At 46.1% G+C, this 13,136-nt stretch overlaps 1 protein-coding gene across 1 annotated transcript in view; it reads right to left on the bottom strand.

The window, feature by feature from the left end:
- RGS6 (regulator of G protein signaling 6) overlaps window positions 1-13,136 on the bottom strand; it is a gene marked incomplete at its 5' end in the record, with an annotated part of 102,492 nt that overhangs the window by 39,271 nt on the left and 50,085 nt on the right. Inside the window, one exon of the mRNA XM_039219954.1 lies at window positions 4,990-5,176. Coding sequence (XP_039075885.1) covers window positions 4,990-5,176 — 187 coding nt within the window. The remainder of the gene's footprint in view (window positions 1-4,989; window positions 5,177-13,136) is intronic.

Below are 13,136 nucleotides of genomic sequence, written 5' to 3'. Positions count from 1 at the left end.
GCGCTGACCAGGAAGGGTAAGCAGTGTGAGCATCGTGCGACTGGCTGACTTCTCCTCGGTGGGTCGGCTCTCTGACCTCCAACCCCCAATGGGAAACATTTGCAGGTTGGTTTATTGTGCTACAGATCCCATCTGACCTTCCCTCTCAAAGAAACAGAAGATTAACTGGTTCCCAACCTTCTATTTTCTACCTTTCTGGGTCTCTTGAAGTCTTTCAATGATTTTCATGATATAGTGTGTAGCACAGGGGTCTCAGACTACAGTGTGTGGCTCATATGTGGCCTGCTATTTCTTTATGTGCTGTGAGCTAAGAATGTTCTTCACCTTTTTAAGTGGTTGAAAAAAATAAAAAGAATATTTCGTGAAAAACTATATGAAATTGAACTTTCAGTGTCCATAAGTAAGGTTTTTAGAACACAGCCAAACCCATTCCTTCATGCTGTTTACACTGTAATGTTGTTACAGTATAGCTGTTTTTGTATCTCAGAGTTGAGTAGTAGTGACGGCAGAACATATGACCCACAAAGCCTAAAACTTATCCTGTCTGGCCCTTTACAGTTTACAGAGAAATTTAGTTTTTTTTTAACCAACCCCTGGTTTAGCATAAAAGGCAGGCTACAGAATCACTCTATTTGCATAATCACCTAATACACACTAAAATGCGGCTAAAATCACATGCAATTATTTGAATTGTTTCCCACCAAACATGTTCAGCATAAAAGTATAACATACATTTAAAAAATTAGGAAAATAACATTGTAAGTATTTATCCTGTCTTACTGTGGGCCAGATCATTTTTCTTGTTGACGTGCTTCATTTCCCCTGGTCCCCTTCCCACCCCCATGCATAGGGATCACTCTACCTCTGTTCTCCAGAGGAGGAAAGGGAGGCTCAGGGAGTTTAAGTATTGCCCAAGGTCACACTGCTAGTTAGAAGCACACTGCATGTTTATGGTGGAAATACACTTAAGAAACAAAAGGAGAACAGGTTGAAACAAGTTTGTTGAGGAAGAGTGTTTTATTTGAATTCATAGGAGACCAATTCTAACAGATAATAAAGAACTTAGAGAGGCTTTGAGCAGCCTGGTGTCTAGTCTTACCTCAACAGTGGGGTATAATGTGTGTAGAAGTACCTGAAAAATGGCAGAGCACTGTACTAACGAAGGCTGTCTATTCAGAAATTGGTCAAGGCACAGCCTGCGGACTTCCTAATATTTCCCATCAAATCTTTTTTACGTTAAAAACAACATAAATGTCAAGAAGTGAGGACTGGTTGGCTAAACTATGGTGCTTCCACACAATGGAATACTATGTAGCAATTAAAAAACCAGGTGATAATCATATTGTTGCTGGTAGTGTTGGCACTGGGTTCTGAGACTGCTCTCTGGTAATGGAGGATAAAGTTAATGAGTAATGACGTGAAGTACGAATGCTACCATCCGTGGCATCCTTGAGAACCAGGATTCCCAGCATAGAGAAAGGAGGCACAAATATAAAAAGAAAAGGTTAAATAAAATCCCCTATAATTTTCACTTTGAATAGAAAGTATCGGTATGAACATATGATGTATTTTTTCACAAACAACAACCACTAATTTCCTAGCTCTATCCACTGAAAAGACCTAGAAATGATGACCAACCCAGGAATCATGAGCACCGTCAAGTGCCCAGATTATGGTCTCTAAAAACCATTTCCCAATAAGAGAAATTAGGGGTCCTTGGAGAAATGGCTGATTCCAAGTCTGAGGAAAGGCCTGGAATATCTTAGCTTCCTTGCTATTTATTTGGATGACATCAAAGACTATGAGGATCGTGTTAAAGGGAGCCACTGGCTAGAGATGCCACAATCTAAGCATCAATAAAAATAATAAACAAAATGGACTAAAACACATAAAATATATTTAAACTTATGAGTTTACAAAGATACTAAAAACAAAACAAAAAGCCCTAACTGGTCACCAGTAGAAGATGATAGAGAACACTCATTATTTTTTTTATTTTTTAAAATTCTTTTTTTAATGTTTTATTTATTTCTGAGAGAGAGAGAGCAAGCGAGCGAGCAGGGGAGGGTCAGAGAGAGAGGAAGACATAGAATTTGAGACAGGCTCTACGCTCTGAGCTGTCAGCACAGAGCCTGATGCAGGGCTCGAACCCACGAACCGTGAGATCATGACCTGAGTAGAAGTTGGACGCTTAACCGACTGAGCCACCCAGGTGCCCCGACCACTCATAATTTTGAAAACCAAAAAATAAAGGGAAAGAATCACCTATCCCATCTTTCCTATATAAATTGTATTATAAGATAATCTAATAGTAGATGTATTTGATTATTTGTGTTTCAGCTAATAAATGAAGAAAATTATAGGATTAGAATATCATGTAACCCCTAATTAACTCATGAGTCTAAGCAATAAATATCAATAGCTGCTAAAATCACAAAAAGAGAGAAAACTAGACCTTAAGTGTCTTCTGACAAGAGAGCACAACATACTTTAGGAAGTAGTTTTGCCACAAGAATCAAATGTAAATCCAATTAAATATCTAAATTAAACTACTAATTTATGGGAATACAGAGAGTAGAAGAACATGTTAAATAGCACCACTGGGCTGAAAAAAAGAAATCCAGACTGTGGGAATCTCTACAGGACAAAGAATACAATTTCTTCATGAAATAAATTCTAAGAGGGCAGTGAGGGGAGAAATAAGGATATAAAAGAAACCTGTGAATTAAAAGGCACTTGAAAGACATGTCAATCTACTGCAGTGTGTGGGCCTAATTTGGATTTTGATTTTAAATTAAAGGTTAAAGTGGCATTTATGCAACTGCTATAAACTTGAATACTTGCTTGACATTTAATGATACAAAGAGAATGTTGCTAATTTTTAAGGTGTGATAATGGTGTTAGTAATGTTATATACCTAGCTATTCACAGAGGAAATGATGTAATGTCTCAGATTTACTTTAAAAATAACCCAAGGGCAGCTGAAAAAGTAGGTGTGGACACAAATAAAATAAGATCAGTCCTGTATTGATGATTGCTCAGGCTGGATGAGAATCCATAATGGTTTGCTGTTCTCCTCTTTCCACTTTTCCACATGTTTACATGTTTCCATAATACAAGATTAAAATAAAGCCTTCCTAATGTCATGCTTAGAGTGATAACAGTAGACAGGGTGCCTCATGGTTCTGACAAGTATTCTTAGTCTTATATTTCATGAATAATGGAGAGTTGGGTTGTATGTTTCAGATCATTCATCTAAGGAGCTTCTCTATCATCCAAGGAAGTTCTCCATCGCTTGAGGAGCTTCTCAATCACCCAAGGAGTTTCTCCATCACCCATGGAACTTCTCCATCATCCATGGAGCTTTTACCTAACCTTAGGAGCATCTTTATCACCCAAGGAGCTTCTCCATCACCCAAGGAGCTTCTCCATCACCCATGGAGCTTTTACCTAATCTGAGGAGCATCTCTATCACCCAAGGAGCTTCTCCATCACCCATGGAGCTTTTACCTAATCTGAGGAGCGTCTCTATCACCCAAGGAGCATCTCTATCACCCAAGAAGCTTCTCCATCACCCAAGGAGCTTCTCCATCACCCAAGGAGCTTCTCCATCACCCATGGAGCTTCTCCATCATCCAAGGAACTTCTCTATCACCCATGGAGTTTTTCCATCACCCATGGAGCTTCTCCATCACTCTCCTTACCAGGATACATCAATATGTGCTTGAAAGCATATATGCATACACATAAAAAAAGACTTATCATGACCTAAATATTTTGCTTTGAAGCTGCAAAGGGTGTGAGAGACTGGAGCTTTCATAAAACAATAACATTGGACCAAATTTGCCTGGGACCAGCATTTAATGGAGCTTCTGGTCAGGGGAAGATAAAGACAGTTACAGTTTGAGCTTGGGAGGTGTTTCCATTCTGAAATTCTGAGCAAATAACCAGGCAAATCCGGATGACAAGGGACACTGGTTCTGTTCCCATGCTATTATTTGCATTCGTGCCACTGAGTTTCCTAAATTAGATAATAATGTAGAAAGCACATGTAGGAATAATGTAGGAAAGCAAACTATGCAAATTCTCTATTTGGAGACCCCACAGGTGAGAGAAGTGAAGAGGGTTGAGGAGACAAGAGTGAAACCATAAGCCCCATCACTGGGTGTAGGATGGATGAGAGGGAATCACAGTTAAGGGCCAGGAAGTAGAAAACTGACCGGATGCTTATCTTTAGAAACAGTACCTCCCAGCCTTCAAGGTAAAGCTTGCTGTTTAGAGTGGCTTATGTGGCTTCTGTTTCTTTTGCCAGCCTCCCAAGCATCAGTGTTCAATTGTGCCATCCAGGGTTCAGAGTCCTTTCCATGGGTTTCCTTAGACCCGGGAGCTCACCCCTTTGAGGCACTTCTTACATTGGTAAAATTCCCCATTTTCTTGTCCTTCTCCCCAACTAGTCTGTTATTTCCCTGGGGACAGAAGCTTCTGTCCTTCTTTATAGTATCCTATCACATAGCACAGGGCCTGGCATGCAGAGGTGCTCCCCAAATAGTAACTGCAGGGTTGGAAATCACTATGGGAAGCAGTGTAGGGTGGTGGTATGACTGTGGGCTTCACAGTTAGATGTGAGCTTGACTCACAGCCCTGGCGGCTCACTATACCCACTTTAATGATGCTGTGTTATGGTTTCCAGATTCCCCTACTGACTTACTATAGAACTTAAGATTTTATAAAAACACTGAGATTCACCTGGATAAGGTAACACATATAATTAAATGTCTATCTCTATGTAACGTAACGAATCTAAGAAGACAATCCTAGGAAGATTTCACTACACACCTACCTGGAGTGGTTTCCACAGATGGCCTTACAAACAATACAACCTGAAATTTTAGCTACCCTCAATGCCTTGGGCCTATATTAAAGGGTATGGTGGTGGAACGGACAAAGGAACATCTTTTGAGTAGAAACCATTCAAGCAGAGAAACAAACCTGGGCATCTTCGAATGTGTATCTCCCTCCATCCTTGACATTTTGACTGGTTATCTCGTAGCTGTGAGAATCCAGGTTGATTGCACTTGGTGCCCCCGGAGCCAAAAATTCTTGCCAGATTTCTTCCACCCTCTTGGCCACGTCCTGTAGAGGTTGTTTCTTGAGATCTTGGACAGCCAACCAGAACCTGAAGTGGGAGCATAAAGAAAGTCAGTTCCAGGGGGCTCAGCGTCTGGACTTTGCTGGACATGGTCCCAGAACTGACATCCCATGAAACTCATTCTGTGCATCGCTCAGCCTCCCCGCTGCCACTACCTAGGTAACAAAGACAATGGGGATGCTGAAAATTCAAAGGGTCCTCACTTATTGTGGAGAACAGAAAGGAAGTGCACATTAGAAAATCATTGTGCTTCTGGTTACCAAAAAGAGGTTTCTTTCCCTTTACATCAAGGTTTCTCAACCTCAGCACTATTTCCATTTTGGGCTCAATAATTCTTTGTGGTGGGGCTTCCCTGTGCATTGTAGGATGTTCAGTGGCAACCTTGGCCTCTACCCACCAGATGCCAGTGGTACCCCAAGTTGTGACCATCAAAAATGTTTCCATATATTGCCAAACATCCCCTGGGAGGTTAAGTCACCCTTGGTTGAGAGCCAGTGCTCTATATAGGTGCCCTGACACAGACAAGGTGGCTTCCCTTGTCATGTCTGGTTGGGATCAGCTGGCAGCATCAAAAGGAAGGAAATCACAGAGGCAGGTGGAATCTTAGGATCATAAAGAATATCTGAGCTGGAAGGATCCAGCTATTCATGTTACAGATGGAAAAAGAGCCGATTTGCAAGGTCATTGTCCAGCATGGTGTTTAGCATTTCGTAGGTGCTCAGTAAACGGCTGTTGGATTGAAGATGGGCTCATCAGAAACAAAGCGGAAGAGGCATACACGGGGAACCTCTATGCCAAAAGATTTTCCAGGGAGCGCTGGAGAAAAAAGCCTCTTGCTCGCTTCCTTATGTGCCTTTCATGAATTTCTTAGCATCAGCATGGCAGCGGCCTTTGGAAGAGCTGGGTGTGAGCTCTTTTCTGCTGAGAGTCGTAGCAAACAGGACTAAGCTTGGACAACAGTTCTGGGTTGTGAAGATGGTTTCCAAGGCGGCCCGGGGGAGGGCTTGCAGCAGGACCCAGATCTGGGTGGCACACTTTGTGCCTTGTGAACAAGACAGGCCAGTTTCCCCATCAGTGAGACATGAAGACAGGCCCCGGGCTATGTTATTCTCACAGCCACAGGATTCACAGGTACTCAAGTCAATGAAAGGACAGAGACAAGAGAAGCTGAACCACGGCCTGGTGGAAAGTGCATTCAATCTGTCATCGAATTGCACCCAAAGTAAGACGTACTTGTTTTTTCCTTTTTTTTTTTTTTTTTTTTTTTTAAAGGTTAAGCATGTTTTTCTGGTGCTGTTCATAGAATTGTCTTTGGAGCCAAGTGCATGGCCCAAAGGCACCACTCAGTGGCCAACTGTGGAACTACAGCTCCATTTCCACAAGGAGAGGTGCGTGCAAGGGGCAGAGTGGACTCCTACTCTTCCCCTGTGTTGCCATTTGGGATTCTAATAGTTTCTTTAAAGAAAACCCTCATGGTTCCTCTGTTGGTCCTGAAGAGCGAGAGGCAAGGAAGGCGACTTAGTGACCTTAGTTGACCAGAAGATCAGAAAACACAGTTCTGTCATCTTGACTATGCTGCTGTCTTGGAATTGTGCCTTTCTAGGCATCTCTTTCCTCATCTGTAAAATGGGTATGAAGTGGGTGGCAAGATATGTGATGTGGATCTGAAGAACTTCCCATCTGGTGCGACTGAAATGCTTTCAGGTCCCGGGGGTGGGAGCCGTGGAGGGGTCAGAGTGTTAGGCATAGTTTCAGGGCAGGGCTTTCTCCTTGGGGGGGCCAGGCAGAGGCTGCAAGGGGCTCTTGCTGTTGCTATCTGTCATTACTTGGCCCTCCACACTGGCTGCCTTTCTTTCTGCCACAGTTCTGTAGCTCATGTCCTCTGGCTACTGGGGAGGGAACAGTAAGTGTTTTCTGAGCAGAGGGCAAAGGGGTAGAGGGAGAGTTTTAGCGGAACTGCAAACCTGCTTGGATATTCGGGGGCCCCGGAGACCCTGTGCGGGGGGGCGAGGCTCTTCTACTTCCCAGCCCCTGTGGCTCAGGTTCCTTAGGCATCTCCATCCCACCCTCTAGGACTGCCATGGAATGAAGGACGTGGCCGCAACACTTACAGATGAACATGGCCATCTGATGACGACAGCGCTTCTAGGCTTTCTTTGTCTGGAGGGCAGTGTTGGATGGACGGGTGAGATTTAGGAAACCCAGCTCTGAAGAAGGAGGCTGGTGTGGGTTTTTCAAAGGACTGGAAGGAGGGCTGGTGGGCAACTCACCAGTCGGTGAATCTTTTTGCAGTCGCGTGCTGGGGCTGACAGAAGGGCCCTCCCACTGTGGGGATGCTGTGGGCATGAGCACTGGGTGTTATATGGAAACCAACTTGACCATAAACTATTTGTAAAAAAAAAAAAAAAAAAAGAAGAAGAAGAAGAAGGGCCCTCCCCTCCCTCAGGGAGTTGCCTCTGGGGTGAGTCCCCAGGCTGGAGACAGCTTCTCTGGGCCAGCATCGTCCCCAGCCCTACCAGACCCCGACCCTTCAATTTCTTACACAAATGGATGGTACCCAGGCAATCTGCTCAATGTCATGTGGGGCATCACCTTCTGTCACCTTCTGTCCCTTGCTCCAATCTGCTCTGAGGAAGGGCTCTCAAGCTCCGGGAAGGCCCTGAGGACCCGGCAGCTTCTGAGCTCTGCAGGCTCCTGCGGTTCCTGGGGCCTCAGGGCCCCTCTGGCAGGATGATTTGGGAGCCACATTAATGCACATCACTTAGTTGCATATAGAGAAAGTCTAAGGTGGATATAAATGGAGATTTCAGAATCAAATATAACCAACTTTGACACAAACAATTAAAAGGCTCCCTTTTTCATAAACCAAGATTTTTTTTTTTTAAGTATGAGAAGAAACAGGTCTGCTAGGTGAGGAGGAGGAGGAGATGACATTCCTTAGACAGCAGCATTCCTTCCCTGCTCTCACAGGGACCCTCTCAGCCTTCTGTCTGCTCTGGAGGTGACCTGCCTTATCCTTCTCAGGTGACAGCAAAAGTGCTGTCACAACAGCATCCCGACATCCATTCGTGTTTACCATCGCCGGCTCCGAAGAACCTCTGTGTCGATTTGAAATTCAGAACAGGCTCCGGTTTGCGTTTGCCATCTGTGAGCCCACAGGCCTGGGGCCCCGGCTGCCCGGCCACACTCTCCTCGCCAGAGCCACCGAGCTCCCCGCCGCACGCCTATTGTGGAGGCGAGGCCCACGGAGGCCCGGCGGCTTCCTCCTTATCAAAAGCCCGCAGGTAGTGCTCCCTGTGGAGGACGCCAGCAGGGAGCGAGAGGCCGGCAGTGGCAGCAGATCTGCCCATCCCGCACTAAGCCTCTACGGCTTGCTGCAGAAGGGCTGTCATGACTGGCAGGCCACAAGGACGTGCTGGTATCAGGGAGCCCATCTGTCCTGCTCCGCGGGAGTCGTCAGAGCATGGGCGGCAGCCTGTGTGCCGGCATGCGATCTGTGTCGATGGCTCAGGAATGCAGGCCAGACACCGGCCTTTGTGAGGAGGCAGCCCGGGCTCGGCGGCGCCCCAGGGCCTGGTGGCCGTGGGGGGGACTTGGGGGCAGGGCTGGCCCAGGTGGCCTCCTCTGTCTCCAGGACTGTGGTGCTGGCGGGGAGTGGGGTTTTCTCCTCGAGGCTGGCTGGAAGCAGGAACACCACGCGGCTGTCAGCATTCTCCATCTTGCCAGGGGGTCTGGGCAGCCCGTCGCTTCTTAGTTTACTTATTTTTTTTGGTCATAAACTAGGATTCTCACAGCTTAGAAAAATCCAGCTTTTAGTTTGTTCTCCAAGAAAAGCAAACTCTAAGCCGAAGGAAGGCTTTCTGTGCCCTCTGCTGGCCAACAGAGACTCCGGAACAATGGATGCAACTTGACTTGGTTCCCCCATTGGGGAGAGGTCCTCCAGGGCCCACAAACGGCCACGGCCACCAGCACCACAGCAGCCGAGTTACGTTCACTGGGCAGTGGCTGAAGTGCCACAGATTGTCATGGTGATGTGTGAGTCACCTCTGTTCCTATTAATCATGTGTTTGGTTAGTGGTGAGTCCCGCTGGGCCTCGCGAAGCTTCCCAGTTCCTCCCAGGACCTGGGGCAATGACTGGAGATGGGAGCTCTCCAGGCAAACCTGGAGACTCCCCCTGTGCTCTCTTTAATTGCTTCTCCCTTCAGCTGACACTGTGTGGAACGGGGATAATCAATCTGCAGGTTAGAAGAACAACCACGTTCTCTCAGGAGACGTTACAGCTCATAAAAAATGTACGGGGAATGCTCTTTGCTGTGGGTTTTGATTTTTAACTCATGCCCTGCCATGCAGCAGAGGGTGTCAAGCCAGGGAGGACACAGGTTTGTGAAGGGGAGACAGCGAGAGGGCAGAGGTAGCTGAGGGGCTCCTGTCGCCAACCTGGGAAAATGCATGGAGAAGGGAGAAAGACGAAGTCAGATAATGCACTCGAAGTCCTTGCTTCAGGGCCTTGAGGCTCTGGTCTCGTGAATGGGAGCCCACGTGCATTCGACAGGCCCTGAGCAAACAGCTGTCTCCAGGGGCCCACCCTGTCCAAAGGGAGCCCCAGGCTTCATGCAGGGTGCCCCAGAGAGGGCACATTCTCACTCTGTGCTGGCTGCAGCAAAATGCACTGGCCATGCCCGCTCCAGGCCCTGAAGATGATGCCCTTATCTCATCTCATGGGCTCACACACACACACACAAAAGATATGAGGGGACTTGAACTGACATTGTATTATCACAGACATCTTTCCTTAAAGCATCCAGGGTGATGCTGTGAGAGTGATTTATATGTCTCTTTGGGGTTCTTCTGTTCGGCACCCTGAAGCTGTTACAGATCCAACCACTTGGCTACGTAACTGGCACTCTAGGTGCTGTGCAAAAGTGTTGGGATCTAAGCACCCCTTTAGCTAGAGATACGCAAGGGAGCACAGGAAGACAAAATGGAGATGCCCTTTGCAGTATATCCAGTTGAGTTCTGGTTGGTCTCTTTGCCTTGCAGCCTCTGATGCCAGTTGCCCGGGCTGTTGTTCAATCCTGGGGAGAAGAGATGACCCTCCCAGTGTGGCCAACACAACGGGCTGGCAGGATCCCTGAGTTGTGCCTCACATACAGCTCCAGGGGGCGCCATTCCCAGGGCTGGGGGTGCATCTGCAGGGTGCCATGGCTGCCTGGATCGCTCTGAGTCCTTGGGCCCTGGGTCATGGTGGGCGCCAAGCCAATATCTGTGGCCCGAGGAAGGAACACAAAGGGGAGGGGAGAAACCACCTGGTTATGGATGATGGAAGAGTCCTAAGTAGTTGTGTGATTTCAAACTGAACTTCCCCCCATACATCCAATTATGCTGAATATCATAAAAGTGGAACTTGGGCCTCCACAGAGGATTTTATAAGCTCTTGGGCTGTACTTTTTATCTCCGGCTGTTCTATTTTCTTTATCCTCTCTCCTGTCATGGATCAGAGGGGACCTTCTTTAAGTGTGGATTTATGCATTCATGCTGGGGGTTCAGATTAGTCACTGGCACACTCACAAGGGCCCCCACACAGTGCCCCCACACAGTCTTTCACCTAAGGTCGAATGCAGCCTCCTGGCACGGGAGGAAGGCGCTGGCGGAGGCGCGAGAGGTAACAGCAGGATGAGGTGCTGAGCGCCTGCCAGGGACACACTCCTCCATGCACTCTTGGCCTCAAATGTAATGCGTTTTCGTTACACTGGTCCGAACCAATGTGTGGCTCTGGCTACACTCAGCCTGGGCAGGAGGTGCTGAGCCAGCAGATGTTCCCGCTCAAAACGGCCAGGACCCTGTGGTCGTTCTTCAAAGTCTCTGTAATGGTGCGGGTGGCAGAGGGTTATAAGGCCACTAATGGGCTGAGAAATAGTCAGGTAAAGGAGGCTTCTATACCATTTTATGTCAGGGGGCTGTGTGGGACAGAGATGAGAAAGAGAAATGGTCTCCCAGGGGCGGCTCATGGGGACCAAGCTCATGGGTCATAGGTCTTGGGGCTGAGCTGGGGGCGCAGAGAGGCTGTCTGAGTGCATCTGTTGGCCATCGAGGGCGTGGCTTCCTAATCAGGATTGACCTCCATGCATGGCCTGGGAACTGCTCTCAACAACACCCTAATGAGGAGTTTTAGAATCAAGCCTTCTGTTACCAATGCTTGATTTGCAAATCTCTGAGGTGTGTTTAGAATAAAAGCTCAGTGGTACCTGGGTGGCTCAGTAGGTTAAGCATCTGACTTCGGCTCAGGTTGTGATCTCACGGTTTGTGGGTTTGAGCCCCATATTGGGCTCTGTGCTGACTGACAGCTCAGACCTTGGAGCCTGTTTCAGATTCTGTATCTCCCTCTCTCTCTCTGACCCTCCTCTGCTCATGCTGTCTCTGTCTCTCTCTCAGAAATTTAAAAAAAAAAAAAAAACATTAAAAACATTTAGAATAATACCTCAGTATAAGGAAAGAAATCTTCTGTCCTGACCTAGTATCGGATATACAGCCTTATCTGTTTTTACAATAGGCACATGGCTGACTAGAAAGGCATAGATGCATAAGGTTAACTGGGGTCTACACATCCTCCTGAGATGGTGTGATGTAGGAGACCCCCACCCCGCCCCACCTTTGCTCATTTGGTCTTCCTGCTGAGAATACTCTCCTTCCTTCTTTTTTGTCTATTGGTATCCTGTGTTCTTCAAAGACCAGCTTATGAGTGGCCTACTCTGGCTTACATTCATCCCTCCCTTTTTAAAAACACTTCCCAAACAGTTCTTAGTGTTTTCACTCATTTATATTCATTTAATGATTTAATAGTTTCTTGTGTTTTTTCCTCAAGGGCCTACATGATCATTGTAGGTAAAGATCATGCATCTTGACTTTTCTGCATCCCTCAGCAGATCTTACAAGGGCTTGACACAGCATAGGTGTGTGATAAATACCGCTTGATTGATGTGTGGGACTGATAAGGTCTCTACTGCCAAATAAATAACACGGACTCTGCACATTAACACTGGAGCGGGGAGTCCTTTGCCCACAGTAGTTTTCTGACTTTTTAAAGAATATTTAAAAAATCAATAAAATCCCCTTTCTGAAAAAAAAAAAAAAAAAAAAAACCAAAACATTGGAAGATGGGAGTTAACCCAGCATATATATAAAAAAAAAACCTGGTGCCAAGAAACCCCCCCGAGATTTCTATCTGAGAAGTCACAGTTTGCTAATATCACTAAGAGGTCTGACACCAGTCACCTTTTCCATAGCCTTCTGTGTCTACATCTTATACAACAGAAGCCTGAATAAACCACACATTCCCAAACTTTTCATGAAACAGACCCTTTCCCGTTGAATGCTCTCCCTTTCTCCCCTCTCTCAATGGACCTCATGTTTTGAAAGTTTTGGTTTTTTTCCTCTACTGAACAGTAATTATTAATACATCAATACATTTCCCCTCGTCTTGATTAGCTGGAGACCAATGGAAACGATCAGATGTTCTCACTGGCAGCAGGTGACCAGAGCAAACACTACATGAAGTTGATAGAATTCCCCCCAAAAGGAAAGGCATATTTTAATTAGCTTTTACAGATATGTCTCCAGGTATTGAATGGTATTTACTTTGGCTTTTTGAAATTCTGAAATGAGCTCAGGGATGCCTCTTTTATTGCCCGGTTAGCTTGTCAAGTACTCAGGACCTCAGACTGAGAAGTTTTGAAGGAGAGGGTCTCTAAGCTGTCTTTCCACTCTGAAGCTCCATGGTTTTATGGTTTTAGTTAATGCACGGTGTCATCCAACCCATTTGATCATTTGCTTATTATTGCAGACATGTTTCCAATAACTTGAACAAATGTTTGGACTTAAAGAACAAAATGTTGGTTAGGGTAAGTGCTACCATGGTGATACCAAAGTTGCACCTCAAGTTTGTCCTTCACTTCAACCTTAGCCAGATTAGCTGGAATTTGAGTTTGA

Source organism: Hyaena hyaena, unplaced genomic scaffold (assembly GCF_003009895.1).
Source record: "Hyaena hyaena isolate Hyena2069 unplaced genomic scaffold, ASM300989v1 scaffold_851, whole genome shotgun sequence".
In the NCBI taxonomy this organism is placed as follows: Eukaryota; Metazoa; Chordata; class Mammalia; order Carnivora; family Hyaenidae; genus Hyaena; species Hyaena hyaena.
This window is presented reverse-complemented; position numbering and strand designations above follow the sequence as displayed.